This window comes from Sminthopsis crassicaudata, chromosome 2 (genome assembly GCF_048593235.1).
Source record: "Sminthopsis crassicaudata isolate SCR6 chromosome 2, ASM4859323v1, whole genome shotgun sequence".
NCBI lineage: Eukaryota > Metazoa > Chordata > Mammalia > Dasyuromorphia > Dasyuridae > Sminthopsis > Sminthopsis crassicaudata.
The window spans coordinates 311,386,491-311,414,102 of NC_133618.1; the positions used below are offsets into that span (position 1 = coordinate 311,386,491).

The 27,612-nt window shown below is 37.3% G+C and overlaps 2 protein-coding genes across 3 annotated transcripts in view; one reads left to right on the top strand and one right to left on the bottom strand.

The window, feature by feature from the left end:
• ANGEL1 (angel homolog 1) overlaps positions 1–27,612 on the top strand; it is a 114,772-nt gene that overhangs the window by 16,338 nt on the left and 70,822 nt on the right. For both annotated transcript variants that reach the window (XM_074289930.1, XM_074289931.1), the window contains exon 2: positions 15,709–15,812. In XM_074289930.1, coding sequence (XP_074146031.1) covers positions 15,709–15,812 — 104 coding nt within the window. The remainder of the gene's footprint in view (positions 1–15,708; positions 15,813–27,612) is intronic.
• The window catches only part of LRRC74A (leucine rich repeat containing 74A), a 58,363-nt gene continuing 41,942 nt past the window's right edge, over positions 11,192–27,612 (bottom strand). Inside the window, exons 12-14 of the mRNA XM_074289940.1 lie at positions 16,996–17,103; positions 15,636–15,721; positions 11,192–11,301 (exon numbers count right to left, since the gene is read on the bottom strand). Coding sequence (XP_074146041.1) covers positions 11,271–11,301; positions 15,636–15,721; positions 16,996–17,103 — 225 coding nt within the window. The 3' untranslated portion in view covers positions 11,192–11,270. The remainder of the gene's footprint in view (positions 11,302–15,635; positions 15,722–16,995; positions 17,104–27,612) is intronic.

The following is a 27,612-nucleotide window of genomic DNA, read 5'->3' on the forward strand; positions in this document are numbered from 1 at the left end:
GCTTGATCTCTCTAGATCTCAATTTCCTCGTTTGCACCTGTCTTAAAGGATTGTTGTGAGGATCAAATACACACATATATAATTAGCATATATCATTATATATGCATTCATATATACAAATATATTATGTGAGTTATTATAATTAATATAGTTGTGTTTGGGCCCAACTCCCTGCACTGGTAAGTCAAATAAAATTCTATGAGACATCTTCCTGAAGACAGCTTGGGTCTAGCTCCATTCTGAAGATGAGGTTCCATTCACAAAAGATGTGCCATCTTGCGATGCTCCATAGTTCCTTTTAACTCCTGTTAAATCCCTAATTATCAATCTGCATCCCCAAAAAACCACTTCAGAGTTTTCACTTAACAAAACTTCATAAGAGTGATAGGGATGTTGGAGCAACAAGGGTTCTCCTCAACTTCAGTAATTTTCCCTGATTGGCATGTAAATAAACTTATGGACACAAGCAAAAAGTCAAAGTGAAATTGGCAGGGCTATTACCCTGTGTCCTCATTTGACTTTCTTGTTTTTATTATGTGCTTCTGCTTACAACAGAATCACTGACTTGCAAGGTACGTTGCAAGACAATCTTTGAGGAAGTAATGACTTAGTTGGGAAATTGGACACATGCAACATCCATATTTGATAGATATCCATATTCATTGATGGAGAGAAGGCTACACAGATAGAGAAAATATTTATTAAGGTTTAACTATGTGAAGCAACTAGATGGTACAGCATTGGGCTGGGAAGTGAGAAGACTCATCACCATGAATTCAAATCTGACCTCAGACTTTCTAGCTGTGTGATCCTAGGCAAATCACTTAACCATTCTATTTGCCTCTGGAGAAGGAAATGGCAAACCATTCTAGTATTGTTGCCAAGAAAACCCCAAACAGGATCAGTTGGACATGACTGAATTTTAATATGCCTTGCAGACTGGAAATAGAACTCTAATCAAAAAGAAAGACAAATCATGCTCTCAAAGAGAGCATTTTAGTCAAGGAAAACAATACATAAAAGCTGAAAAGGGAGAAAGGAGTGAAAAGGTAGCCATCATGAAGTAAGGGGAAGAGATGGTCTGAGCATCTGCATCTGAAGAGCAAGTTGGCTAACATGAGTATTTCTTCAAATGGAGTGTTGGAGAGGAACCTATCAATCAAAGGAAGTGGTCATAGATATGGGATATTGAAAAAAGCCAAGGGGCTGAAGTGGAGAGTTGGTTTAGGATATCAGGAGCTAGTTTGGGTTTAACTGAGACAGCGTAGAATAAGAAACTAAGTAAGCAAAACTGTTTCTTTTTCCTGGGTCTCCATTTTTTGACACATACAATTATTTAACTTTCATTGATAAGCAATTACTAATTAGAACTTTAAGATCCTTTCCAGATTTGAATTTCATGATCCTAAGTAAAGTCCTACAGTTGCAGTTGATTTCTGGGGACAACATTATCCCACAAAGCCATCTCTATCCTATTCTCATTCTCATATGGGCAATAGAAATGGATTTGGTCAGGCCTTCAAATCTGTCCAATGTCCCAGATTTTCATTCTTTATACATATTTCTGGACTGGATGTAGATGTATCTTCAAAACACTATGTCTGAAGAGTCTGCATTTAAGACATACAAAAGTAATTCGGGAGGATCCAACATTTTGGTCTGAAGTCTTTTTATAGCATACAAGTTCCTTGAAGGCAGAGGTCCACCTCATTCTTGTCTTTAAATCTCCGCTGTTCAGCACTGTGTTTGGCAAATAGTAAGTGCTAGTTAGTAGTACCTTATTTATTTTTTAAGTAAGTGCTTAATAACTATTTGTTGATTGATTTATTTTTTGGCTTCCTTTTCCATGTCTAAAGAGCTAGGTGTAAGGAAAGAAGACAGATTCTGATTCAGAAGGATGTTTGTACTAAACAATTAAACACAGATGGTAGTGGTTCAAAGGAGCTATACTCAGTTATCTCTCTTCTTTTGGGAAGAGGCCCTTTTGAAGAGAACTAGCCCCAAGGATTGATTCTTTCTTAGGGGTAATAGAATTAACATGGGAAGGGACTTCAGAGATTATCTAGTACAATCTCTTCATTTTATGTTTTTTTAAAAATATGCTTTATTCATAACTTATTTTTACATTACAATCATATTCAAATGTACTATCCCTTGCCTATCACAAAATGAATCTTTTTATTGATATAAAGCAAAATAGTTAAACAAAAGCAATTGGTACTGTCAGAGAGCGATCATGTCTGAAAGTGTATGAAATATTCTATACCTGTAGTCCCCCACCTCTTTGCTAGAGGGAAAAGATGGTTTTCTTATTTCTTTTCTGAGTCTGAGATTGAACATTACAATTTCTCAGCATTAAGCTTTGAGGGTTTTATGTCCTTTTTGTTTACATTTTTTTGTTTTATTTTTCATTATATTCATCATTATTTTGTCATTATTTATATTGTTTTTCTTGATTCTAGTTTTTTTCATTGCATCAATTCATATAAATATCTATATTTCTCTGGTTCTTTATGTTCATAATTTCTTATAGAACTTCAGTCAGGTACCCACCCATTTTTATCCTATTTTTTGTTGCTAACACAAAAATGCCACACATATTTTTGTTACATTTGAGACAAATCTCTAATTTTGGAATATGAAGAAATAGAGGTCCAGGGACTTAAATTATTTTCCCGTAGTCACACATCTAATAAGCAACAAAATACGGATTAAATCTTTTTTCTATCCAATGCAATTTTGTTTTGCCACCAGCAGCTCTTCTTGAAGCTATTAGTGAGCATAGTGGGTAAAGCATTGAATTTGGAGTCAGGAAAACCTGAGCTCAAAATCCTGACTCAGACACCTCCTCCCTTTTCTCTCCCTCCCTCCCTCCTTCCTTCCTTCCTTCCTCCCTTCCTTCCTTCCTTCCTCCCTCCCTCCCTCCCTCCCTCCCTCCCTCCCCTCCCTCCCTTCCTTCCTTCCTTCCTTCCTTCCTTCCTTCCTTCCTTCCTTCCTTCCTTCCTTCCTTCCTTCCTTCCTTCCTTCCTTCCTTCCTTCCTTCCTTCCTTCCTCCCTCCCTCCCTCCCTCCCTCCCTCCCTCCCTCCCTCCCTTCCTTCCTTCCTTCCTTCCTTCCTTCCTTCCTTCCTTCCTTCCTTCCTTCCTTCCTTCCTTCCTTCCTTCCTCCCTCCCTCCCTTCCTTCCTCCCTCCCTCCCTCCCTCCCTCCCTCCCTCCCTTCCTCCCTCCCTTCCTTCCTTCCTTCCTCCCTCCCTTCCTCCCTTCCTCCCTTCCTCCCTTCCTCCCTCCCTCCCTCCCTCCCTTCCTCCCTCCCTTCCTCCCTCCCTCCCTTCCTTCCTTCCTTCCTTCCTTCCTTCCTTTCTTCCTTCCTTCCTTCCTTCCTTCCTTCCTTCCTTCCTTCCTTCCTTCCTTCCTTCCTTCCTCCCTTCCTCCCTTCCTCCCTTCCTCCCTTCCTTCCTTCCCTCCCTCCCTCCCTCCCTCCCTCCTTCCTTCCTTCCTTCCTTCTTCCCTTTCTTCTTTCTGTCCTTTCTTCCTTCTTTCCTCCTTTTCCTTTCTGCCTTCTTTCTTTTTTTCTCTTTCTTTCATTTTCATTTTAGTTTATTTTTTAAATGTCACAGCCTCTCTCAGCTTCAGTTTCCTCATTTGTTGAATGAGGGGGTTAGATTCTATTATCTCTAAGGTTTCTTCCAGCTCTAATAATAATAGCTAGTATATAGCATTTTAAGATATACAAAACATTTAAAAATGTTAAGTCATTTGATTCACATAATAGTCTTGAGAGCTAGGTGCAATTTTGATCTTCATTTTTAAAAATTATTTTTATTAAATCTTTTGATTTTCAAAACACATGCATGGATAACTTTTCAACATTGGCCCTTGGAAAACCTCGTGTTCCAAAATTTCTCCCCTTTCCCTCCACCTTCTCTTGTAGATATTAAGGAATCCATTATAAGTTAAACATGTTAAAAATGTTAAATCGAATATATGTATACATATTTATATGATTATATTGCTGCACAAGAAAAATCAGATATAATCTTCATTTTCAGATGAGGAAACTGAGGTAAAAAATGTTAAATGACTTATTTGGGATCACACAGCTGGTAAGTGTCTGATGCTACATTTTAACTCAGGTCTTCTTGACACTAAGATTCTGTGCACTAATACCCAGAAAGCCTCTGAGCTGTGGTAGAGCACTTCTGTCCCATAGCCTGCCATTTGGCTCTATTTTCAAGACACTTAAAAATTATTTCACTTGGGAGAGCTGTTTTTGGTCCTGTTTGTAAATTCAAGACAATATAGATTTGGAATAGCATGAGCTATTGAGCTCTTGCTCAATATTATAATATATATATGAGGGACTTGTGAGAGCAGATCTCCCTCTGCTGGGAAGAACTGGAGAAGAGGTAGTAGATCAGCCTAGTCTGGTGGTCTCTTAGAGATGAGTTGGTGGAGAGCTCCTTCTGGCTCTTTCCATAAGATTTCTTCCAAATATAATTTCTTTGATTCTGTTGCTCTTTCTCCAGGCCACAGTTTCTCTCCTTATAAAGTGAGGAAATTGTTGGACTACATTGATGCCTTCTATGACATTTGCTCAAACATGTCCGTTTCCCCACATGTTTGAGCAAATGTCTAAAATAATTTATTCTTTTTGACTTTCAGTTTTCTATAAAAAAGGAAGTTGCCCTGGATAAATGCTAAGATGCATTTCAACTCAAGATTTTTGATAACTATGTATTTATACATCTTGCAGATGTATTTGCATGCAAAAAACTCATACATTCAATAAACATTTATTAATAAATTATGATGTAGTGAGAGAGAGTGTGGTACAAGTGTGAACTGGGGAGTCCAAGTATTGGATCTGGAGTCAATAAAGACCTCAGGCACTAGTTGTATGACTATAATCAAGTCACTTAAGGTCTCACAGCTTCAGACAATGCTAGAGGTTTGGGAGCCATCTCTAGGGAAACAGTTCTTCCTGAAACACAAACCTTTGATATATAAGATGGGCCAAGTCAAAAAAGTATTTCTTAAGTACCTGTTTTGTAGCAGACACTATGCTGATACATACAAAGAAAGGGGAAAAACAGCAGGCCGTGTCCTCAAGAAGCTCACAATTGAATGAGGGAAACAACATACAAACAACTACACATAAACAAAATAGTGAAAGACTAAGTTGTGGATAACAGACAGAAGACACTAGCATTAAAGAGAATTAGGAAGGGTTTATGTAGAAGGTGGGATTTTAATTGACTGCTGATCCAGAGCTGAAAGTTTCTATAAAAGGTTTGAGCAGATGATTTCTGTCTCTGTCTCTGTGTCTCTGTCTTGGTCTGTATCTCTCTGTCCCCACCTCCTTCCCTTCCTCTCTGTCTCTTTTTCTCCTTCCTTCTTTCCTTTTTGTTTCTATCTCTTTTTCTTCCTCTTCTTCTCTCATTCTCTTTCTCATTCTCTTCTCTCCCTCCCTCCCTCTCTTACCCCCATCTCTCTCTCTCTCTCTGTTTCTCTCTCTCTCTCTCTCTCTCTCTCTCTCTCTCTCTCTCTCTCTCTCCTCTCTCTCTCTCTCTCTCTCTCTCTCTCTGTCTCTCTCTCTCTCTTTTCTTCCCCTTCTCCCTCCCCCCTCCATCTTTCTCTCCCTCTCTCCTTCTCTCTTCCTCTTTCCATTTCTCTGTCTTACTCTCCCCAATCCATCCCTACCTCCGCAGTGATTTTCAAATGGAGATGAGGAATTGCTTTGGGAGTTCAGGAGAAAGCACTGCATTGGTCTTACCTGGCTAGTATGTGACCATGAATGGCACCTCTGTTTCTTTTTTCTCCTCTGCTCATCTTGCTTGATTTTAAGTGACCCTGTTCTGGAGATAGAACAGATAAGATCACTTCCTGGTATATCACTACCAGGTAAAACCTTGAAAAATCAGGAGAGTCATCTTGAGTCTGGAGTCAGCAGTACAATTAACTTGGTGGCCATAGAAGCTGAGTCTAGTGAGTAGTCAGCCCTGAAGAGTGACCTGCTTGACCTAGGTCAGCAAGGAGTCTATCCTGAGCATTGGAATGATTCCTCTATTGGGTATATATCTAGAAGTGAGCTTGGTGGGAGCTCTGTGAAAGGAGAAAAAAGTCTCTGGCCAAGAACTGCCCACTTCCTCTCTCCAGGTGATGGTGGTATAGAGGATTATTTCATAATAATTTATTTTGAAGTCACTCTTCCCAGAACTGAGTGCATATCTCCACAGCTTGAAGAATATTGTTATTTTGACTTTTGCTATACTTTCTTGATAAATGCCTCTTGATATAAAAGCTAATTGATGCTTATGGTTAATTGACGTTTAGGACATGTTAACTGACTAAATGATATTAGAGAGCACCCTGGTTGGGGGACTCCTGGTCACATACTATTACGTTATACTTATTAGGAATTGGGGATTATTAGAATTCAGAGCAGAAGTAGTAGCTGTTCTCTGGGGAGCCAGCCAGCTAGAGGAGTTGGCAAAGTGAATTCAGAAATGGTCATCTCAGTTTCTTCAACTACGATTTTGGGTCAGTCTTTATTTTCTCTAAGAAGTGACTGTCTTTGACCTGAACTTTCTTCTAATAACCTCACTCCCTCTATGCAGTCTAAGTTTATGGAGGGAATTCACCACTGGTGAATCACTGATGGTGTTCCCTTTGCATTGCCATCCTGTCTTAATGTGTAACCCACACACAAGGCTTCATTTTCTCACTCTCCTTTTTCACCGGTTGGTCTCTATGCCTTCATGGGTCCTCCACGTTGGAATGCTTTCCCTCCTCACCTCCAATCTTCCCTGGCTTTCCTCAAGACAAATCCAAGCCCCACCTTCAAAAGCCACTCTTGGTCCTCTTCCTTGCTCCTTGCGCCTGTTCGTTGAGATCACCCACTCTGTCTATAGCTTATGTGCAGTTACTTGTTGTCTCTGTTAGAATTTAAGCTCTTTGAGGCCGGGGAATGTGTTGCCTTTTTCAGAGTAGCGGGCACTCTGCACAGCGTTTGGTACACATTTAAGCCCTTAATGAGCGCCTCTTTACTGGACTTGACTTCCCCTTAATGACTTTTCCAAGCTCTAGTTTTCAGGATCTTCAGTTCTTGAATTCTGTTGTTGACTTTTCTCCTTCTCTGTCTCCAGCATCTCGGACTGGCTGAGTTGGGGCGATAGGGATAAATAGGTTCTGGAGCTAAGCAGACCAAGAAGCTGTTCCAATATTTCTGGAATTGAATTTCATAGAAAATGGATTTGAAGCCTTCCCAGTGATGGAGAATAGACTCCTACCAATGACAGAAGGGAAAAGAAAGAAAAATAGACACAGACCCTCTAGGGAACTCAGAAATCATTCTGACAGAAGTGAAAACTCTGGGAAACTTGGAAGTCTTATGTCATCAGATCACCTCCTCTGTCAGCCTTAATCAGCCTGGACTTTTGAAGCTGACCTGACACCTAGTGGCCACAGTGTAGAACTACCTTATGTTGGGTGGAGAATCCGCTACTGTGGTGGCTAGGCAGGACTGAGGTTTCAGGGGGAGGGCTAGCTCTGTTCCCCATTGGAAACTGTGTGGGCCATCGCCCTCTTAGGCTTGGGTGATCCCGCCGTTGGCAGGCTCGTGGTCTCTAAGAGAGCAAGCCAGCAGTGGTCCGGCGCCTGCTGAGTTTCAGTTTTCCCCATTTTCACAAAAGGTACTAAGTGAAAACATCAGTTCTGAAATCCAGCTCCTCTGACTCTAAATCAATTAAGAAATCTTCCATCCTAACCCATGCATATGTACTGTCAAAAAATTATAATTATAAAATTAATAAAAAAAAGAAATCTTCCATCCTGGATAATTGAGCATTTCTGAATAAAAATGGCCCTCCTGAGAAGTCTCTCTCTCTCTCTCTCTCTCTCCCTCTCCCTCTCCCTCTCCCTCTCCCTCTCCCTCTCCCTCCCTCCCCTCCCTTCCTCCCTCCCTCCCTCCCTCTTTCCCTCCCTCCCTCCCTCTCTCTCTCTCTCTCTCTCTCTCTCTCTCTCTCTCTCTCTCTCTCTCTCTCTGTCTCTCTCTCTGTCTCTCTCTCTTTCTCTCTCTGTCTCTCTCTTTCTCTCTCTCTCTCTCTCTCTCTGTCTCTCTGTCTTTCTCTCTCTCTCTTTCTCGTTCTCTCTCAATCTCTCTCTCTCTCTTCTCTCTCTCTCTCTCTCTCTGTCTTTCTCTCTCTCTCTCTGTCTCTCTGTCTTTCTCTCTCTCTCTTTCTCTCTCTCTCTTTCTCGTTCTCTCTCAATCTCTGTCTCTCTGTCTCTCTCTCTATCTCTTTGTCTCTGTCTTCCTCCCTCCCTCCCAACCTTTCTCTGTCTCTCTCTCTCTCTGTCCCTTCCTCCTTCTCTTTTTTCTCCCTCCTTCCATCGCTCCCTCCCTTTTTTGTCTCTCTCTCCCTTTTCTAATCCTGTTTGCTTCCGTTTCCTCATCTGTAAAACAATCTGGAGAAGAACATGGCAAACCATTCCAATATCTCTGCCAAGAAAACCCCAAATAGGGTCACAAAGAGTCAGACATGACCAAAGTGATTAAACAATAATAATTAAACCATAAACAAATGTGGATGACAATAAAAATATTGATGCTTATAAGTACAGCATACTGTGGGGGAGGCGCAGAATTTAGATGAAACAATTTCTCATCTGAAGCTTCTTGTTGTCTAATGGGGGAGGGAGTATGCTATAAACAAGGACAATTATAATATAACTTGTAAATGTAAGGGTATTAGAGGTGTCTTGTGAAACCTCAAGAGACTAGGAGAAATAATGGAAGCATGGCAAGCAATGAGGAAATGCTCTCTGGAAGTATACAGGCTAATGTTGTTCAGTATTTCAGTCATGTCCAACTCTTCCTGACTTCATTTGTTTTTTTTTTTTTTTTTTTTTTTTTTTTTTGCAAAGATATTGGAGCAATTGCCATTTCCCTCTCCAGCACATTTTACAGATAAGGAAACTGAGGCAAACAGGCTAAACGAATTGCCTAGGTCACACAGTTAATAAGTGTTGAGGTCAGATTTGAACTTAGAAAGTTGACTTCAGGCCCAGCACTCTATATACTGCATGTATTAGCCTTATATAGAAGCTACTCTCCTAAGAATTATGGACATCATCAAGAAAGCCCCCAGTATCTTGATAAAGGGCTAGTTCTTTGCCATTTCTTTCTCTTAATGCCCTTTCCAAGCTTTATCTTTTCCAACCCCATGCTTTATATATCACAATAAAGTTTGTAAACACTTGAAATAAATGAATAAGAATATTAAGAGGCAATTTGAAGAGAAAAGTTGATGGAACCATTGTATTCTTAGACTTGAAAATATAAAAAAAGCAGTTATTAATCGGCCAATGGATCAACCATGAGTTAATTATTTAATTAATATGTAAGCAATCACAATATAATGCACATAACATAATTGATAGCTAATTATCCAGTGAATCCACAAACATTTATTAAATGCTTAGTCCATCAAAACTACCTGGGATAGAGGAGGAAGCTAGGGTAGCTCAGTGTATAGAGTGCTGGATCTGGTGTCAGGGAGACCTGAAATCAAATTTGGCCTCAGACCCTGACTAGTTGTGACACTGCGACACTGGGCAAGTCACATAACCTCAGTTTGCCTTAATTCACTGTAAAAGAAAATGGCAAACTACTTCATGGATAGTATGGGAATGCTATGATCTGTGGGGTCATGAAGACTTAGACACAATGGAGCAACAAATGAGGGAGGGAGGAATAGAGTAACAGACCAATGAAACAGAAGTTTTATTTATTATTATTTAGAAGAGACACAGCAGACAACCAGTCAAATGTATGCAAAATATCATTGATTGATAAACCAGAGAATAAAAACTTGATAAAAGGATTTATTACTTAATAAGTATATTTAGAAAATTGGTTGGCAATCCAATAGGAAAGAGATTAAGGTTCTCTACTTATAGCACATTCACTCGAGCAATTTTGAGTTGAATGATTTTTTTGAGAGCAAGGATTTTTTTTTATCCATTTCCTTTCCTAACCATCATAAGATTTTTGAGACTCCCCCCAATTTTCCAGAAGTTAATTAATTCATTTTTATTAGCTAAGATATTAAAAATCCTTCAGAGAATGTTAGCAACATAAGAGAACAAGCATTTATTAATTAAGCATATGCTAAGAGCTTTATAATTATTATCTCTTTTTTTTCCCTGAGGCAATTGTGATTAAGTGACTTGCCCAAGGTCACAAGCTAGGAAGTGCTAAGTGTCTGAGGCTGGATTTGAACTCAGGTCCTCCTGACTTAAGGGCTGGTGTTTATTATTATCTCACTTAATCTTTACAATAACCCTGAGAGGTAAGAGCTATTATTATCAGCATTCTACATTTGGGGAAACTGAGACAGTTTAAGTGATTTGGCTCAGGGTTATATAAGAATTAATAATAATATGTATATAGCACCTATTATATGCCAGGGACTGTGCTAAATCCTTTACAATTATTATTTTATTTGATCCTCACAACAACCCTGAGAGGTAAGTGCTTTTATTATCCCCATTTTACAGATGAAATAATTGAAGCAAACAGAGATTAAAGGAGTTCTAGGGTCACACAGCAAGTAGCTAGCTGAGACTTGAGATGAATAGCTTTTCTGATTTCAAGCCCAGGAGAGCCACCTAGCTTCCTCGAGGGGCCTTAGAGATCTCCTAGATTAGTCACTTCCCTTTAAGGATGAAGAGACATGTTAAGAAACAAACTAAAGCCTGGGAAGTGATGTGATTTTCTCATATGGTGAATGGCAGAATTGGGACTAGATCCTTCATCTTCCAGTTCCTATTCTGTTCTCTTCACACTGTCTTGTGCTGTCTCAATACCATTCTCTTTCCTTAAATTACTCAGAGAATCAGGCCTAGATTTATAATTGGTCATATTGGCTCTCTCTTTAAAACCCATTCATCTTCTTATCCTATTGAGAATCCAGCAACTACACTCTGCTATAACTTCCTCCTCCTCTTTGACCTTCCAGCAGCAGAAATTCACCCCCAACTTTGGGCCTAATTGTCCCTTGGCTGGCTGTTTCTGCTTGAGACTGTCCATAGCTTGCTGAAGAGCAAACCACCAGCAACCCAGACACAAGAGGAAACTCAGTGTATTATTTCCTCATTCCAAGATTCTGTCTTTTCAATGACTATCCATAAGCTTGTCTATAAGGTTTTAGTGTAAATTTCCTTGGTTTCTTGCTTCCTCTTAATTTTTTCTTCATGGTGTGGCTTCTTATCTCATTGGGACTTTGGCTGTTCTTCAAACTCACTGTTTTAAAAGGAAGAAAACAATAATTATAATAGATAATAATTTTAAATAATCATATTGCTTTTTGATCAACTCTTTGAGATAGCTACTGAGAGAAAGACACTGAAAACACTTGCCCTGAAAAAAAAATCAAACAAGTCCATAGTTCTTGCTGAGGATCTAAAGAAAATGTTGAAATTGAGAAACGTCACAAGTCAGCTGTTACCTTAATAATTAAAGTTGCTTCATGCCAGAGAGATGTCCTTTGGGACGCCAGTCCAGAAAGTGGTACTGCAGGAGACTATAAGAGCGGGGACTGGTTCATTTTTGTTTTTGCATTCTCAGCACGGTGTGCATTTGTACATTTTAGTCATGCCTGACTTTGGTGTTTTCTTGGCAAAGATACTAGAGTAATTTGCCATTTCCTTCTCCAGCTCATTTGCCAAAGGGAAAAACTAAGGCAAACAGAGTTAAGCGACTTGCTCAGGGTCACACAGCTCATATGTGGCTAAGGCCAAATTTGAACTTAGGTCTCCCTAACTCCTATCCACTGCACCATCTAGTAGCCACCATGCACATAGTAGGTACTTAATAAATGCTTGCTTGTTGACTTCTAGACACTAATCATATCACTAGAGATTTTTCTCCCCAAAATAAGTTATGATAAAAATCTAAGCTAAGGCCCATACTGTTACATCGAGGCTAAATTATAATCGTAATATAAAAGTTAGCATTTACATAGTTTTTTTTCTCAAGTGGGCTATAGCTATCAGCAGTTTAAATTCTCACATCCCTGAACCTTTAACTCTCCCATTCCTACTATGATTTTCTAATCATGAGGACTCCTTCCATCACTGCACATGTTGCCTGATTGTAAACTAACAGGTACATAATTTTTTTCCTTATATTTTTCTCCAAATATATGCAAAGTTTTCAACATTCAGCTTTGCAAAATCTTGTGTTTCAGATTTTTTTTCTTCCACTTCTCCCCTCTCTTCCTCCCCAAGATAGCAAGCAATCTGATGTAGGTTAAACGTATGCAATACTTCTAAACATATTTCCATATTCATCATGCTGAACAAAAAAAATCAGGTCAAAAGGGAAAAAACACAAGAAAGGAAAAAAATAAGTAAACAACAAAAACCATAAAAAGATCAAAATGCTTTGATCCACATTCAGTCTTTATATTGTTTTTCTGGATGTGGATGGCACTTTCCATCACGTCTTTTGAAATTTCCTTTAATCATCTCATTGTTGAAAAGAGCCATGTCCACCAGAATTGATCATCATATAATATTGCTGTTGCCATGTATAATGATCTCCTGGAACTGTTCATTTAACTCAGCATCAGTTCATGCAAGTCTCTCCAGGCCTCTCTGAAATCATCCTGCTGCTCGTTTCTTACAGAACAATAATATTCCATAGTATTCATATACCTTTTCCATACCATTCACATAACATTTCCCAACTGATGGGCATCCACTCAGTTTCCAGTTTCTGGTCACTATAAAAAGGGCTGCCACAAACATTTTACACATGTGGGACCCTTTCCCTTCTTTAAAATCTCTTTGGGATATAAGCCCAGTAGTAACACTGTTGGATCAAAGGTATGCACAGTGTGATAGCATTTTGGGCATAGTTCCCAATTGCTCTCTAGAATAGTAGAATCAGTTCATAACTACATCAATGATGCATTAGTGTGCCTGTTTTCCCACATCCTCTACAACATTTATCATTACCTTTTCCTATCATCTTAGCCAATTTGAGAGGTGGGAGGGATACGTCAGAGTTGTCTTAATTTGTATTTCTCTAATCAATAGTGGTTTAAAGCATTTTTTCATATAACTAGAAATGGCTTTAATCTTGTTTGCAAATTGTCTGTTCATATCCTTTGACCATTTATCAATTAATTATATTCTTATAAATTTGAGTTGATACTCTATTTTAGAAATAAGCCTTTATCAGAAACAATAGGTATGTCATAAAGAGAGCTCCATGAGACCCAGAGAAATTAAATGACTATCACAGTTACACAGTTGGTTAAAAGTCAGAAGAGAGATTGATGACTCCAAATCTAGCTGATAATGATTCATTATCATTTATTGTACCAACTGCTAGTAGGGCACTGAGCTTGCCCCAGGGAATGTCTAATCTTTTCTTTGAGAGGCTTACACTCTACATGAAAATCAGGGACATGATTGGAATTTGTCAAGTCAGAAAGCATCTTCTGCAAGCATTGTTCCTCCTCTTAGAGCTAATATGGGATAATGGCAATGGTACCAGCTTTGGTGTAAAAGACTAGTCCAATTATAAGTTCTATTATCTTGATAATGATAGCACCTACCCTTTATATGTGGCACTTTCTATGTGCTAGGAACAGTGCTAAGTGCTTTACAAATATTATCTCATTTGGTCCTTACCACAATTTTTATTTTTTAATTTTAATATTATAATTTTAATATAATTTTAATTTTAATATTATAATTATCCCCATTTTCCAATTGAGGAAACTGAGGCAAACAGAGTTAAATGATATGCACAGGATCATGCAACTAATAAGTGTTTGTGGCCAAATTTGAATTCAGGTCTTCCTGACCCCGGTCCTGTGTTCTAACCACCGCACTGCCTACCTGCTGATTCCTCAGCCTATATCACTTATTATCTATATGACCATGGATAAGTATCTTAATTTCTCCAAGGCTTAATTTTCTCTTTAGTGAAAAAAACACATTGGATTAGAGGCTTCTCAAGTGCTTTTTAGTTTTAAATCTATGATCTTAGGATCCCAGGAAAAGCACTCAAATGAGATTTTCATATTTTGCTTTGTTAGAAGAAGAAGGAGGAGAGAAGAAATTATAAGAAAGGGGGAAATGTGAGGGATCTGGAAATACATATATCAAGGACATCTTGTATATCTTTTGGGCAGGAGTGAGCTGGTTAGCTACTGACTCTCCAAAAAGACAATTTTTAAGTTTAATTATTAATACTTTCTTCACCACTTTCTTAGGTCTAAGCAATAAACCCCCAATAAATCAAGTCTTTGTACTATTTGTACTATTGTACTATTTGTACTATTTACTTATTTCTGAGATATAAATGCTCACACTGAAAATTTAACAATCTATTCTGGTAAGAGCTGACTCTAGTACAGCCAGCCTTTGGGAGTATGCTTCTGGTCCTTGGTACCTTTGGGCATGCAGTGCTAAGGCAACTGTTGTGGTTAATATATTTCCTGGTCTTGTGTAAGAGAGTGGCCAGACTTTTATTTTGGCAAAAGGAAAAACTCTAATAATAATAATTCATATATTTAGTGTTTTAAAGTTTATCAAATACTTTGCTCATAATTAATCTGTGAATTAGTAAGTGATTATATTGTTATTCCCATTTTACAAATGCTTGAGATTATCTCATACAATTGGTGGATAGAGATCTGTTTTCAGAGTCAGGAAGACTTGAATTTGGTCCTGCCTCTGATATATATTGACTATGTGACTGGACAAGTTACTTATTCTCTTAGACCTTCTGTAAATTACAGGAAATTTTCCAGTTTGCACTGGTAGAGAGAATTCCTCATTAGGATTTTTCTCTCTCTCCCTCCATTCTTCCCTCTCTCCTTTTATCTCTCTCTCTCTCTCTCTCTCTCTCTCTCTCTCTCTCTCTCTCTCTCTCCCCTCTTCCCCCACCCTCCTCTCTCTTCTTTGTCTCTCTGTCTGTCTCTGTCTCTTTCCTCCTGTCTTTTCTCTTTTTCTTCTTTCTCTCTGCCTCTTTTCTTTTTATCTTTGTTTCTTTTTTCTCTCCATCTCTTCTCTCTCTCTCTTTTTCTCTGTCTCTCTCTTCTCCTTTAGTGGTAAAGCACAAGAATGTATTTTTGTCTTTGTTCTTTTTAAATTAAAAAGTCTTTTTAAAAAATTAACAAGCTTTTATTTTTTCATCCCTCCCACCTTCCTTAAATAAATCCCCAATGGAATAATAGTTCTTATCCTCATCATTATACCCACAAATGAGGAAATTTGAAGATCACATTTACTGAGATAAAATGGAATTAAATGACTCTTCCAAAATGGGCAATGGGCATTGAAACAATATCAGTTCCCTGCTACTTGTGGGATAGACAGTGATCCATCCTACCAGGGACACTGCAGAGTGGGTGGGGCTGGCACTCCCAGGTAACAGAATGAACAGAGCTCTCAGTTCCCTTAATTCTAATAAATCAGAACAATTTCTTCTGAGAGGAGATGGAGAATCCTATATAATAAGCAATTAGGAGTGGATGAAGAAAGATCCCAGACATATGCCATATCATCAAGACATCTCACTATCATAATAATAAGTCATAGTACAGGATTGAGGCTTACCTGTAGTCTACTGTCCCTGTTTCATATGGGTCTAGTTTCTTGATTAATTCCCTGATTTGCATTCTGTTCAAAGGAACCTTCTTTTGCTGCAGAAGTGGAAGGAAGAAGAAAGCTGTGTTAACCAAGTTCTCTAAACCCACCCTGTGTTCTATCTTAAACTCGTATCTCATTGCTCAGGTAGGTTAAATTTCTTTGTTGAAATGGGAGTGGAAGGCTTGGAGGATAGTGAAATTGGTGATCAATCTAAAGCAAAGCTCATCATGGAATTGAGGGTCAAGAAGAACCCTAAATTTCCTATGTTTAATGGCCATGTTTATGATGGAGCAGTAAAAGGAAAGGATCCAGAGGAATTAGTGGGTGAGTCCATGGAAGGCAAAATTCTAGGAAAGGTCAAGTTTGTTTTCCATGTCCTGCTTCTGTCACTTTTTAGAAGTCCTTTAGTCCCTTTTCTTTTTCTCCTTTCCTTCCAGAAAGGGAGTCTCTTACTAGAGAAGTCCACCCCAGCTATCCCTCTTCTGACTTCTGTTAATTTTGCCTTTATATTGCAAACAAGACTTATCTTCCCTTTGGGCTGTGCTCTCACTGTGATGTTAATTGTTGATAAAAATTTGTGCTTTACCTGTCCAAATATCATTTATATTTTAATTGGATCTTTTCTATATTGACCCAAAGAAATGATTAATAGGGTAGTTATAGACATCAAGGCAGGGATATTAGAGTGTGTATGTTATATATATAATATAATATACTACATATATTTTTGTTGTTTATTCATTTTACTCATGCCTGAGTCTTCATGATGGTTTTGAGGTTTCCTTGGCAAAGATACTGGAATGATCTGCCATTTCCTTTTGCAGCTCATTTTCAGATAAGGAAACTGAGGCAAACAGGATTAAATGACTTGCTTAGGGTCATATAGCTAATAGGAATCTGAAGGCAGATTTGAAATTGCAAAGGTTGGTCTTCCTGACTCCAGGCCTGGCACTGTATACTCCATCACCTAGTTGCCCTAATACATACTTACATATCCACATGTCAAGATATAGATATAGATACATATGTGTATATATATATATGTATATATATATATAAAGAGAGAGAATGTATATATATATATATACTTACACATAGAGTATATATATGTATATATCTATATATTTCACATTTGTGTCAATGAATAAAGTATTTGGCTTTGATTTATACACAAATATACAGATGAATGCATGTATAGATATACATGGGAGGAATATATATATATGTGTATATATATATATGTATATATATATACATACACTTGTGCATATACATATGCGTATTCACACATACACATATATACAGATCTACTGCATGAGAACCCTACCACTGTCAAAGCTTTCCGAAATTCTGCCACAGGCATCTTCGTCATTCCAAGATGATCTATACTCTTAAAGAATTCAAAGATTGAAATATTCTGCGATGTCACGTAAGCCTGAGAGAAGCAAGAGAAATCAAGAATGAAAACGTGATTATTGGAGGGAATCCACCTTAAGCTATTACTTCATCTTAGACTCATTGCAACCTGGCATTTGGATTATTGAGTGACAAACTGAGGTTTTGTAAAAGCTTTTCCTGAAATAGTAAGCTTCCACATGCCTCAATAAAATAACCAAGAATTATATAGTAGTGGAAGCAATGAAGAGTTTAGGGATCAGGGTCTAACATTCATTAATTAGTAGTGTGACACTTCAGTTTTGTCATTTGTAAAATGGTTTAAGATTACCCCTGAGGTGTCTATCTCTGAAAGTTCTGTGCTTATGTGATTCCATAGAGGGTTTATGCATACATATTTAGGACTATTCTAAGGATTATCAAACGATATAAAAGCAATATAAAAATAGTCTGCATTGAAACAGGGCTTTGAGTTTTGCAAAGTGGATTATACACACCATCTCACTGAGCCTGGCAACAACTCCGTGGGATGAATGCTATTATTATCCCCATTTTTCAGAAAAGGAAATTGAGTGCAGAGATGTTTAATGATTTGCCCAGTTACACAGCTAGTAGGAGTCATAGGTAAGTTATGAATCCAGGTCAGCTTCCTGTTACAGATTGCTTATGGACTAGTTAGAGATAAGTATATGCCTATGAAACAATTAGAAAACAACCATAGATATTATATACATAATACATACATTGCATGGATTTGCATGTATATATATATATTCACACATACATACATAATACATACACACACATGTATATGTGTATGTATGAGAGGGGGGTAGAAAAAAGGAGACAGAGACAGAGGGAGAAAGAGACAGTCAGAGAGAGAGGGAAAGAGAAGGTTATAGACAGTGGGAAAAGAAGAGGGAAAAATGGAGAAAGGGAGAGAGACAAGAGACAGAGACAGATTACTGTGGGAAAGTACACTTAATATAGACACAAATGTGGAACAGGAGCAGAGGTTTATGGCCCTGCCAGTTTTACCTTATAGCTACTACGTTCTTGGCTTCAGGCTTATTTGCACACCAATAAGGGAGCTAAACCTCCTCACAGCTCCCACCCTAATCCTGTGGGGTATTGTTAGGTATGGATTCTGCAATGGGTTTGGGGGAACACAAAACTAACAACCAGGCCCTAACTTTTAACTTACTTTTTAACACTAGTTAAAAAGATTAAAAACAGCCAAAAAAGAAAGGAGTATAACCCAACTCAGAAAGTTGGCTGTTGGTAGGCACCAGGAGAAAAATATAAAAAAAAAAAAGTCAGGCTTAATTTTAGTCTAGGGACTTCTGTTGTTGGCCTTTCTGGGTCTGGCAGCTCACAGACTTCAGCACTGTACTAAAATACTTTACAAAGTGCTCTCTGTTTCTTTTTTTCTATAATAAAGCATTAAATGTAAGACATAGGCAAGCTCAACAGAAATTAGGTGAGGGAGAAATCAAAGAAAGCTTTGTGGCTTAAATGGGATTTGAGTTGGCTATAGAAGGATGGGCTAAATTTTTATGGGTAGAAAAGAGATAGGGAGGCTTCTCCAAACAGGGGAACATTTATTCTAAGCTTTAGGTTCCTTGGAACATAGGCGGGTAAATCATGCCAGATCTAAATTCCAATCTATGAATAGATTCAAGGGAAGAGATACTGACACAGATTTTTTTTTTTTTTTTTACAAAATGAAAGCGCAAGCCTGCAAGCACATGTTGATTTCCACCCATGAGTGCTGTCTGTTGTTGATTAAAATACTTATTAAATACCTGCGTCCTTAGATTTATTACTGGAAGAGAAGCAATTTTAGAGATTGTCTATTCTTGCTCTTTCTCAAATTCACAAATGAGGAATCTGAAGCCTGAGAGGTTATTTGAGTTAAGTGCAACACTGGTAATAGGTTACCGAGCCAAGTTTGAAATCCAACATTTAATCCAGTAGACCAGATGGCCCTGAATGTGGGATTTCTGGGAGGAGTTATATAAAGCCCAAATAGTTGTATTCTAGTCACAGTCACTGCTGATCACCTGCACTCACAGACAGGATACTTTTGAATGCATTCTATTGCTCTTCTCTCAAAACAAGTTTAGCTTCCTAAGTGTATTTTATTTTTTGCTCAGTCATTTTTCATTTGCACCTGACTCTTCATGACGACCTTTGGGGTTTTCTTGTCAGAGATACTGGAGTGGTTTGCCATTTTTTTCCTCTAGATCATTTTACAGATGAGGAAAATAGATTAAACAGGGTTACAGGGCTTGCCCAGGATCACGCAGCTACTAAGTGTCTGAGGCCAGTTTTGAACTCAGGAAGATGAGTCTTCCTATGCCAGGCCCAGCAATCTATCTACTTTACCACCAAAATGTCCCATATTTTGTTTAGGCTGATAACAAAATAAGATTTCATTCCTTTTATATGTATCAAATAATGGTAGGGGTGGTGGGACATTTTGCTTGTACCCCAACCTTTGTATTTGACATTTGTTTTTGTGTTCAAGGCAGTATAGCTTTGTGGATAATGGCAGACGTGGAATCAGGAAGATCTGGTCCTAATCTTTCTGACATTTGTTAGCTGCGTGACCATGAATAGGCCACCTATACTTTCTGTGCCTCACTTCACTCAATAAAATGTGCCTTCAGTGAAATATCTTCCTTATGGGATTACTGCAAGGTTCCAGTGACATAATATATATGAAATGCTTTTCAAACTTTAGAGTTTAAGTCTTTAAGTTCCAACTAAAATCCCACCTTCTATAGGAAGCTTTTCCCAACTCCTTTTAATTCTAGTGCCTCCCCTCTGTAAATTATTTCCTATTTATCCAGTGTTTAGTTTATCTATATTTATTTTTATATTTCTCTCTTATGAGACTGCGAGCTCCTTGGGAGTATAATAAATAAATAGGTCAATTTCTAATTACAATTGGTAGATAATATACCAATATATGTAATGACCATAAATAAATGAATGAATAAAGCATTTATTAAGCACTTGCTACATGAAAAGTGCTGTGCTAGATGTTGGGGTTATAAATAAAATACAAGACATTCCCTACTCTCAGGAAGTTCCCATTCTAAACAGAGAAATAGCACAAATGGAAGGTTTCAGTGCAATTTAAATGGAAAGATCTCATGGTCCCTATGGCACAGTGGCAAAGCAGATGCTAATGTTTTTTATTTAATTCCATTTTCACTGATAATATCATATCAATTTCTGGTTTTGAACTCTTTGGTAATTGCAAGAATTAGACCCACCAAGTGGTATGGTGGTGGCAAATTGTCCCGATGTGGGTGCCACAGATTGCTGGCCCCTAGTAGACAGTACATGTCCAGCATTAGGGGGAAATAAATATAAAAAAGGAGTGGAGTAAAGAAACCATAGTTAACAAGAAAATATGTTTAACCAGAAATGGATGAGAGCAGGAAAAAAGAAGGGGGGATTATCTCTCAGTTGGCACATTAATTTTTCCTTGGTACAATGATAGAGTTTCTAAGGATTATTAAGACATTGTAAATTTCTGAGTTGCTTTTCACCACAAAGCAAGATATTATGAGCAGAGTTTCTGTACCAAAAGTACATTTCGTTCCAATTTGAAAATTGGTAATCCATGCCTGGCAATTATTTATTCATAATGATATTTGATGGACTTGAGTATCTAATTATCTAATCACACCAAATTAACTAGTCTACTTTTCACATGCAAAGGGCCAAGATGTTCCTTCTTCTGAGACAGTAATATCTTGTACAAAATACTTGCAAATGTCTTTCACTATAATAACCCAGAAAGAGCCTAGTTTCATAGGCCTGAAAAGTCTGAGGATGATAAGGGACTTTAGTCTGAGCATCACATGGTTTTTAGTACATATGTTTAGTTTGGAGCATGGATGCCATAAATTCAATTTAATTACACCGTTTCTTTCACTATGGGAAAAGTGATGAAATGTATAGATGGTGGTCCTCAGAATCAGGCAAACCTGTTTTCTGATGTATATCGACTGTGTGATTTCTGGGCACTTACTAAGACCACTTACTAAGACTATAAGTTGCAAATAGCCAACTTACCCTGTTCTAGTGAAATCACAGTTCCTATCTCTGGGGGTAAACACTGGCCTAGGTGCTAGGGAAACAAATTAAAAAACAAAAACAACAATGAACAAACAAAATCCTAGAAGTTTACCTTAGATGTTTAAGTTTTCTTATGTTGAAGTACAATGATAAGTAAATGCAAAATATGTACAAGATGATACAAGTAATTTAAATTTAAAGAGGTATTAAGTATGAACATTAAGGGATGAGACAAAGCCTTTACATGGGGAACTTAAACTTTTTCTCAAAGGAATATGGACATTCTAAGAGGCAAAAGTGAAGAGAAGGCCAGGGATAGACCCTACAAAGACAAGACATTATTTGTCACACACCTGGAACATTTAGTAAGCCTTTTTGATTGGAATAAAGAATGCATGAAAGAGAGTACTATGAAATAAGACTATGTGGGTAGGTGGGAGACAGATTATAAAAGGCTAAAGACTTTCTATTTCATCTTAGAGACAAGGAACCACAAAAATAAGCATTTATTAAATTTATTGAATGCCTACTAAGTGCTAGGCATTTTGCAAAGTATTTTACACATATAATCTCAAGTATCATTAGCATTTATTCAGCACCTATTATGTGCCAGGCACTGTGGCAAGCATTGGGGTTACAAAAAGGCAAATGACAGTTTTTGCCCTCAGGGAGCTTACAACCTAATGGAAGAGTCAACATACAAACAAATGTATAAAAAGCAAGGTATATAAAAGATAATTATGGAATAATTAATAGGGGGAAGGCACCAGAATTAAGAGGGATTGGTAAAAAGTTTTTGTAGAAGGTGATTTTAGTTGTGACTTAAAGGAAACCAGGGAGGTTAGTAGTTGGAATAGATGAGGGAGAGTGTTTCAGGTATGGAGGACAGGCAGAGAAAATGTTGAGGGATGAGAGATGGATTGTCTTATTTGTGAAATATCCAGGAGGCCAGTGTCTGAATCAGAGTACTTGTTGAGGATCAAGGTGTAGGAAAACTGGAAAGGTAGGAGAAGGTTAGATTATGAAGGACTATGAAGGCTGAACAAAGCATTTTGTATTTGATCCTGGAGGCAATAGGGAGCTGGCTGAATTTATTAAGTATAGGAGTAATATGGTTGGCTCTGTTCTTTAGGAAAATTACTTTACTGCTTCTTGTAAGCTGTATACTGCTATATTATTATCATTTTATAGCTGAGGAAACTGAGGCAGATAGTGATTATTAAGTGGCTTACTTGAGATCCCACAGTTGAGTGTCTGAGATTAGATTTGATCCTGTCTTTCTGATTTCAGGCCCAGTGTTCTATCCACTATGCTACCTAACTTCCTCTAGAAATAGAGTGACATGGAACAAATATGCTCTGTGGAAACTACTTGTCTGGATCACATAGTTTGTAAATGTATGAAGCTGGATTTGAATTCAGGTTTTGTTGACTTCTTGAATGCTCTTATCCACTGGGTTACCAGCTGCCCCTAAATTAGGAAGCTAAGAGGGCCAGAAATCAACTCTTAATGTGTGAGCATATAAAAGGAGATGGATGGGAAAGATGGACCTGAGAGATTATTATTAAATTCAATATACATTTATCAACCACCAACCAATGTGCAATATAATAAATATTCCATTGAGCATTGTTAAATGGTGGTCTAAATATATTTATGACAACTGTGAACCAGATAATCCCACAGAATGAAGCTTGTGGGTTGAAATGTAAAAGAATTGAGCTAACTGAAAATAAGACCTATTGCATAAACCCTGATATGAGAATGAGGTGAGGAGGAAGAACTAGGGATCATTTTAACAGAAGTTTTGAAGTGATCTTTGTAAAACTGGCAAAATCTGTAATATTGTATGTGGTAGAATTTGATTCACTATAGCCCAGATAACAAACTTAGAATTGATCCCATACCCTGGCATTAGGATGGAAAGATTAAAGTAATCCATAAAATTTCCATGACTCTTTGATAAAAACTGACCTAGCCTACTGATTTACTTTTTAGCAATGTCTTTCTGGGACAACCCAAGAAGACCTAAAGAAAGACTCTAGGACAGAGGTTTGGCCCAAATGACTCCGGACTAGCCTGGAAACAAACAAACAAACAAACAACCCAGCAAGCAGGGAGCTGTGGGACTAGCTGGGTTGGGACAGCATTAAGACTCCAGAGATTGTGTCCAGAAAGATTGACAGAATCTATTCTGATAAGGAACACCAAGCCAGTTGTGCTACTGAGAAGCCACCTTGGGTGAAAAGGAAGCAGCAGAGTGTAGAATCAGTGGTATAGGGACAGTGCTGGCTGCATACCCTTGCAGGAATGGGGAGATGTTGGTTTGGGGTTCCAGGTCAGAGGGGAGAACTGAAGTGAAGCCAGAGGCACTATCCCCCTATCCCAGAACTAGAGGCGATTATACAAATAAGTTCTTCTTCTTATTTTTTATAATGAGCAGGCAAAAGAAGAAGAACCTGATTATAGAAAGTTATATGAGAATAGGAAAGACTATGATTCATCTTTAGAGGGGGATACTGAAGTTAAAAAAGCCTCTCTTATCCCAAAGAATAATATTAAATGGTACCTGCTCCAAATGAATTTGTAGAAGAACTTAAAAAAACATATAGAAATACCATAGTTAAATTTTGATCAGATCAAAGAGAAAATTTTTACATATAATATGTAAATGTGTGAATGTATATGTGCGTACCAAGAAGGGCTAAGCATCTTCTAAAATCTATAAAGAAATAAGGGGGAAGGGAATAGGATAAGGTGGGACATATTATAGATTAATGGGAAAGGAATAAAGAGGGAGGAAAAGAGTGAAGAAAGAAGGTAAGGGAAAGGTCCATAGGAGGGGTTGGGAGGGTGGTGATGGATAGTTAAGTAATAGCAAGGCAAGTTAATAAGTAGAAATGAAGTAAAAGAGTTAGCAGGGATAGGAAATAAAGAGAGAGACACAAACACAGTAAGAATGGTAAGGAGTACAATTTATTACATGAAATCGGTGATCTCAAAGTCAAATTTAAAAAAGATTCAATGAAGAATGAAATTACATTATGTCAGACATATTAATATTGTTTTAGATGTGTGTGCATGTATGTGTAGATTTGTATATACACATGTGTGTATGTGTATATATGTGTGTGTGTGTATGTATGTGTATATATCATATATATCTATACTTAATTGTAGCCTTCTTGGGGAAGATAGGGTAGGAAAAAGGGAGGGAAAGGTTAAAATGAAAAGTGCACAGAGGAGAACAAAAGAAACAAGGAAACAAAGATGGACAGTTATTAATATGTCTTCTATTATATATGCTTTCTTGAAACGGACATTTATTGTTATACATTTTGAATTCTTCCTGATGTTCTGTTGGACACATGACAGTGTTTTTTTTGTTATTTGTATTTAACTTTTAAATAAAAAATTAAAAAAGAAAAACATGGAAAGACAAACTTATTACAGAAGATGCAATTCACTTTTAGAGAAATAGATGATAGAAAAATATGCATAGTGTAGTCTTGGCATATATGTATGAATGTATGTGTTTATATATGTACATGTTTATAGATACCTATATTTATGTGTCTATATGTACATATATGTAGGTATCTCTATATTTAATTTGTCTTCTTTAGGGTGGTGGGGAAGGGAGAGGAAAAATATAAACTAAAAAGTGCACAGCAGAGAATAAAAGAAAACCAACAAGAAAGCAAAGAAAAACTGGGCAATTTTGAAAACAATGTGTATTATTTATTATATAGGTTTTCTTGAAATGGACATTTATTGTTTTATATTGAATCCTCTCTTATGTCTGCTGTATACATGGCAATCTTTTTTCTTTTCTCATTTTGTATTTAAGTGTAAAATAAAATTTTAAAATCTCTTAAGTACTCCCAATTAAAAGGCTAAAGTGGGCAGGTTCTGTAGCATAGGGGTGAGAGAAAGAAAGTGATTATCAGGATTAGCATGGAAGTTATAGAAAATTTATAGAACAAAGATTAGCCCTGTACTCCAGGGAATGTCTTAATGCATTTGTCATTAAAGAGGGCAATGATAACTTTATATCTGTTGACGCCATCCTTGCAAAGCCAACCCTTTGACTAGTCTTACTTGTGTTTTGGTAGATGCAAGTAGAGATGACTTGCCCCAAAGGCTTCAGCATCACTTTCTTAATTACTAGGAGCTATGCAATATGTAAATTTGTGAAGTCCTTATCTTGTCATTTTACCATCTGTTCCAGATCCTAAGCACAACTATAACTTTCTGTGCAGCTGAAAAATAACTGAACTCTACAAAGCCCAAGTCTTACATTTATTTGTAGGCTTGCCCATATAGCCTTAATAGAAATAATCTTGCCATATAATTGACAGAGCTTGACTAAGTAATGGTCCATGCCACTTGGTTGCATCCTTGAGATATTGGTTCTGCTCACCTCTTTTACTCTCACACTTTCTGTATTCTGCTTGTATAAGGTGGTACCATATGTCAAAACACCAGCAACACATAAGGCTACTTCTAATTGCTTTTGTTATTTCCAAAAGTCACAATGCCAGGCTTGGAAGGCACAGATAGGGATGTTAGGAATAAGAATGAAGACATTGAAAGGAGGAAAGAAAGGAGGGAAGGAGAGAGAGAGAGAGAGAGAGAGAGAGAGAGAGAGAGAGAGAGAGAGGGAGAGAGTTTTTAAGGAATTTATTTTCTATGGTAGGAAATAACATGTATGATAAATTAATACAAAATATATTGGAAATTAATAAAAATAATTTAGGAGGGGATACTAACAACTGGTAGAATAAGAGGCTGGACAAAAGAGCCTTTTTCAAGCTTGAAATCTATGATTCTATGATACTTAGAAAGTCAGTTCACACTCTAAATTCAATGATTCTTTAAGAGCAGGGAAAGAAAAGTAGATAAATGTTGGAGTCTAGAAGAATTGGATATATCTAACACATGGCTATGGGCTCAGTGATAATTTAGACAGATTATTTGCCCTGAAGTATCTAAGCATAGCTGCATAGGTTTTCCTTGGATCAACTAACATAACCCAAAGCACAGTTAAGAACATCTTAGTGAGATCACAGTCTGGGGTAGAATGACTAAACAGTATAATCAGTTATAGGGAAATTTTTAGACATCACATTGAACAGAACTGAGGGAAAATGAAATATTACAGAGAGAAAGGAAGATGTGAGATTTGCCATCTTCATATAATATCATCGGAGCCTATGAGAGGCAGGATGGTTCTGTTAGTAGAAAGTTGACCTTGAAGCAAGGAAGACTTGAGTTCAAGTTCTTTGAACTTTGTTACATTGGCTAAATCTCAAAGCTGTAGGCATTTACCAGCATACACTGAAACAAGGAGTTCCCTCTCCCAATAATTGGTCTAGTCCTCATCTGCCTATACAGTCTTTAATTATCTGCAATATAGCTTCTTATCTTTAAGTGGATTCATAATTTATTGGGTGTTATAACTAAAGAGTTTATTAATGAATCAGTGAAATTCAGGAAGGCCTTTAGAGATATCATAATTGTCTGGCTTCAGCCACAGGACAGAACCCTGGGACACTTGGCACAGACTTGGAGAACTATCAGTGACTTGTTTGCCAAATTTGTTAACAACACAAAACAATAAAGGCATTACTAATATGCAGGATCCAAATCATAATCTAAAAAGATTAGACTGAAATAATGAATATAACATAATAAGAGAGAATCAAAAAGTATTAATGCAGAATTAATCTATTAATTAGAATTTACATGAATTATTAATTTATTATGACTCTATTAATTAGAATTAAACTATGAATTAAAAAATTAAATTGCACAATTATAGGAAGGACATACCTGACTAGACAGGAATTTATGTGAAAAATGACTAAGGTATGTTAGCTAGCTCCATGTATGAACAATGTGAGAAGATTGTAGGGAAAGAAGCACAAAAAACTGAATAAAGGAATTAGAGTGTCTAGAATAAGGGAAATAATAGTTCTGCTGCCATCTATCTTGGTCAGTCTATGAACATGATGTTTGCTTCTGGGCATCAAATCTTACAAAAGACAATGGCAAAATGGAGTATATTTAGGAGATGAATAAAATGGTGAGGGGTTTCAAAATCATGCCATTTATGGACTGATGGAAAGAAATGAGAATATTTATCCTAGAGAAGAGTGGAGTTAGAGAGAAGATAGTTATCATCAGCTATTTCAAGGACTTCATATGGAAAAGGAATGATGCTTGTTGGGTCTGGCCCAATATATCAGAACTAAATAAGAGCAAAGAGTTTAAATTGCATGAATTTCACTTATCTTTATAAGAGAAAAAATTCTCTATCAAAGCTATGAAAAAGTGAACTGAGCTATCATAGAAGAAAATGGGCTTCTCATTTGTAATCTTCAAACAAAGGCTAGATAACCAATTTGTGGGTAGGTTACATAATGGATTTTTCACGTTCTTTGATGTCTCT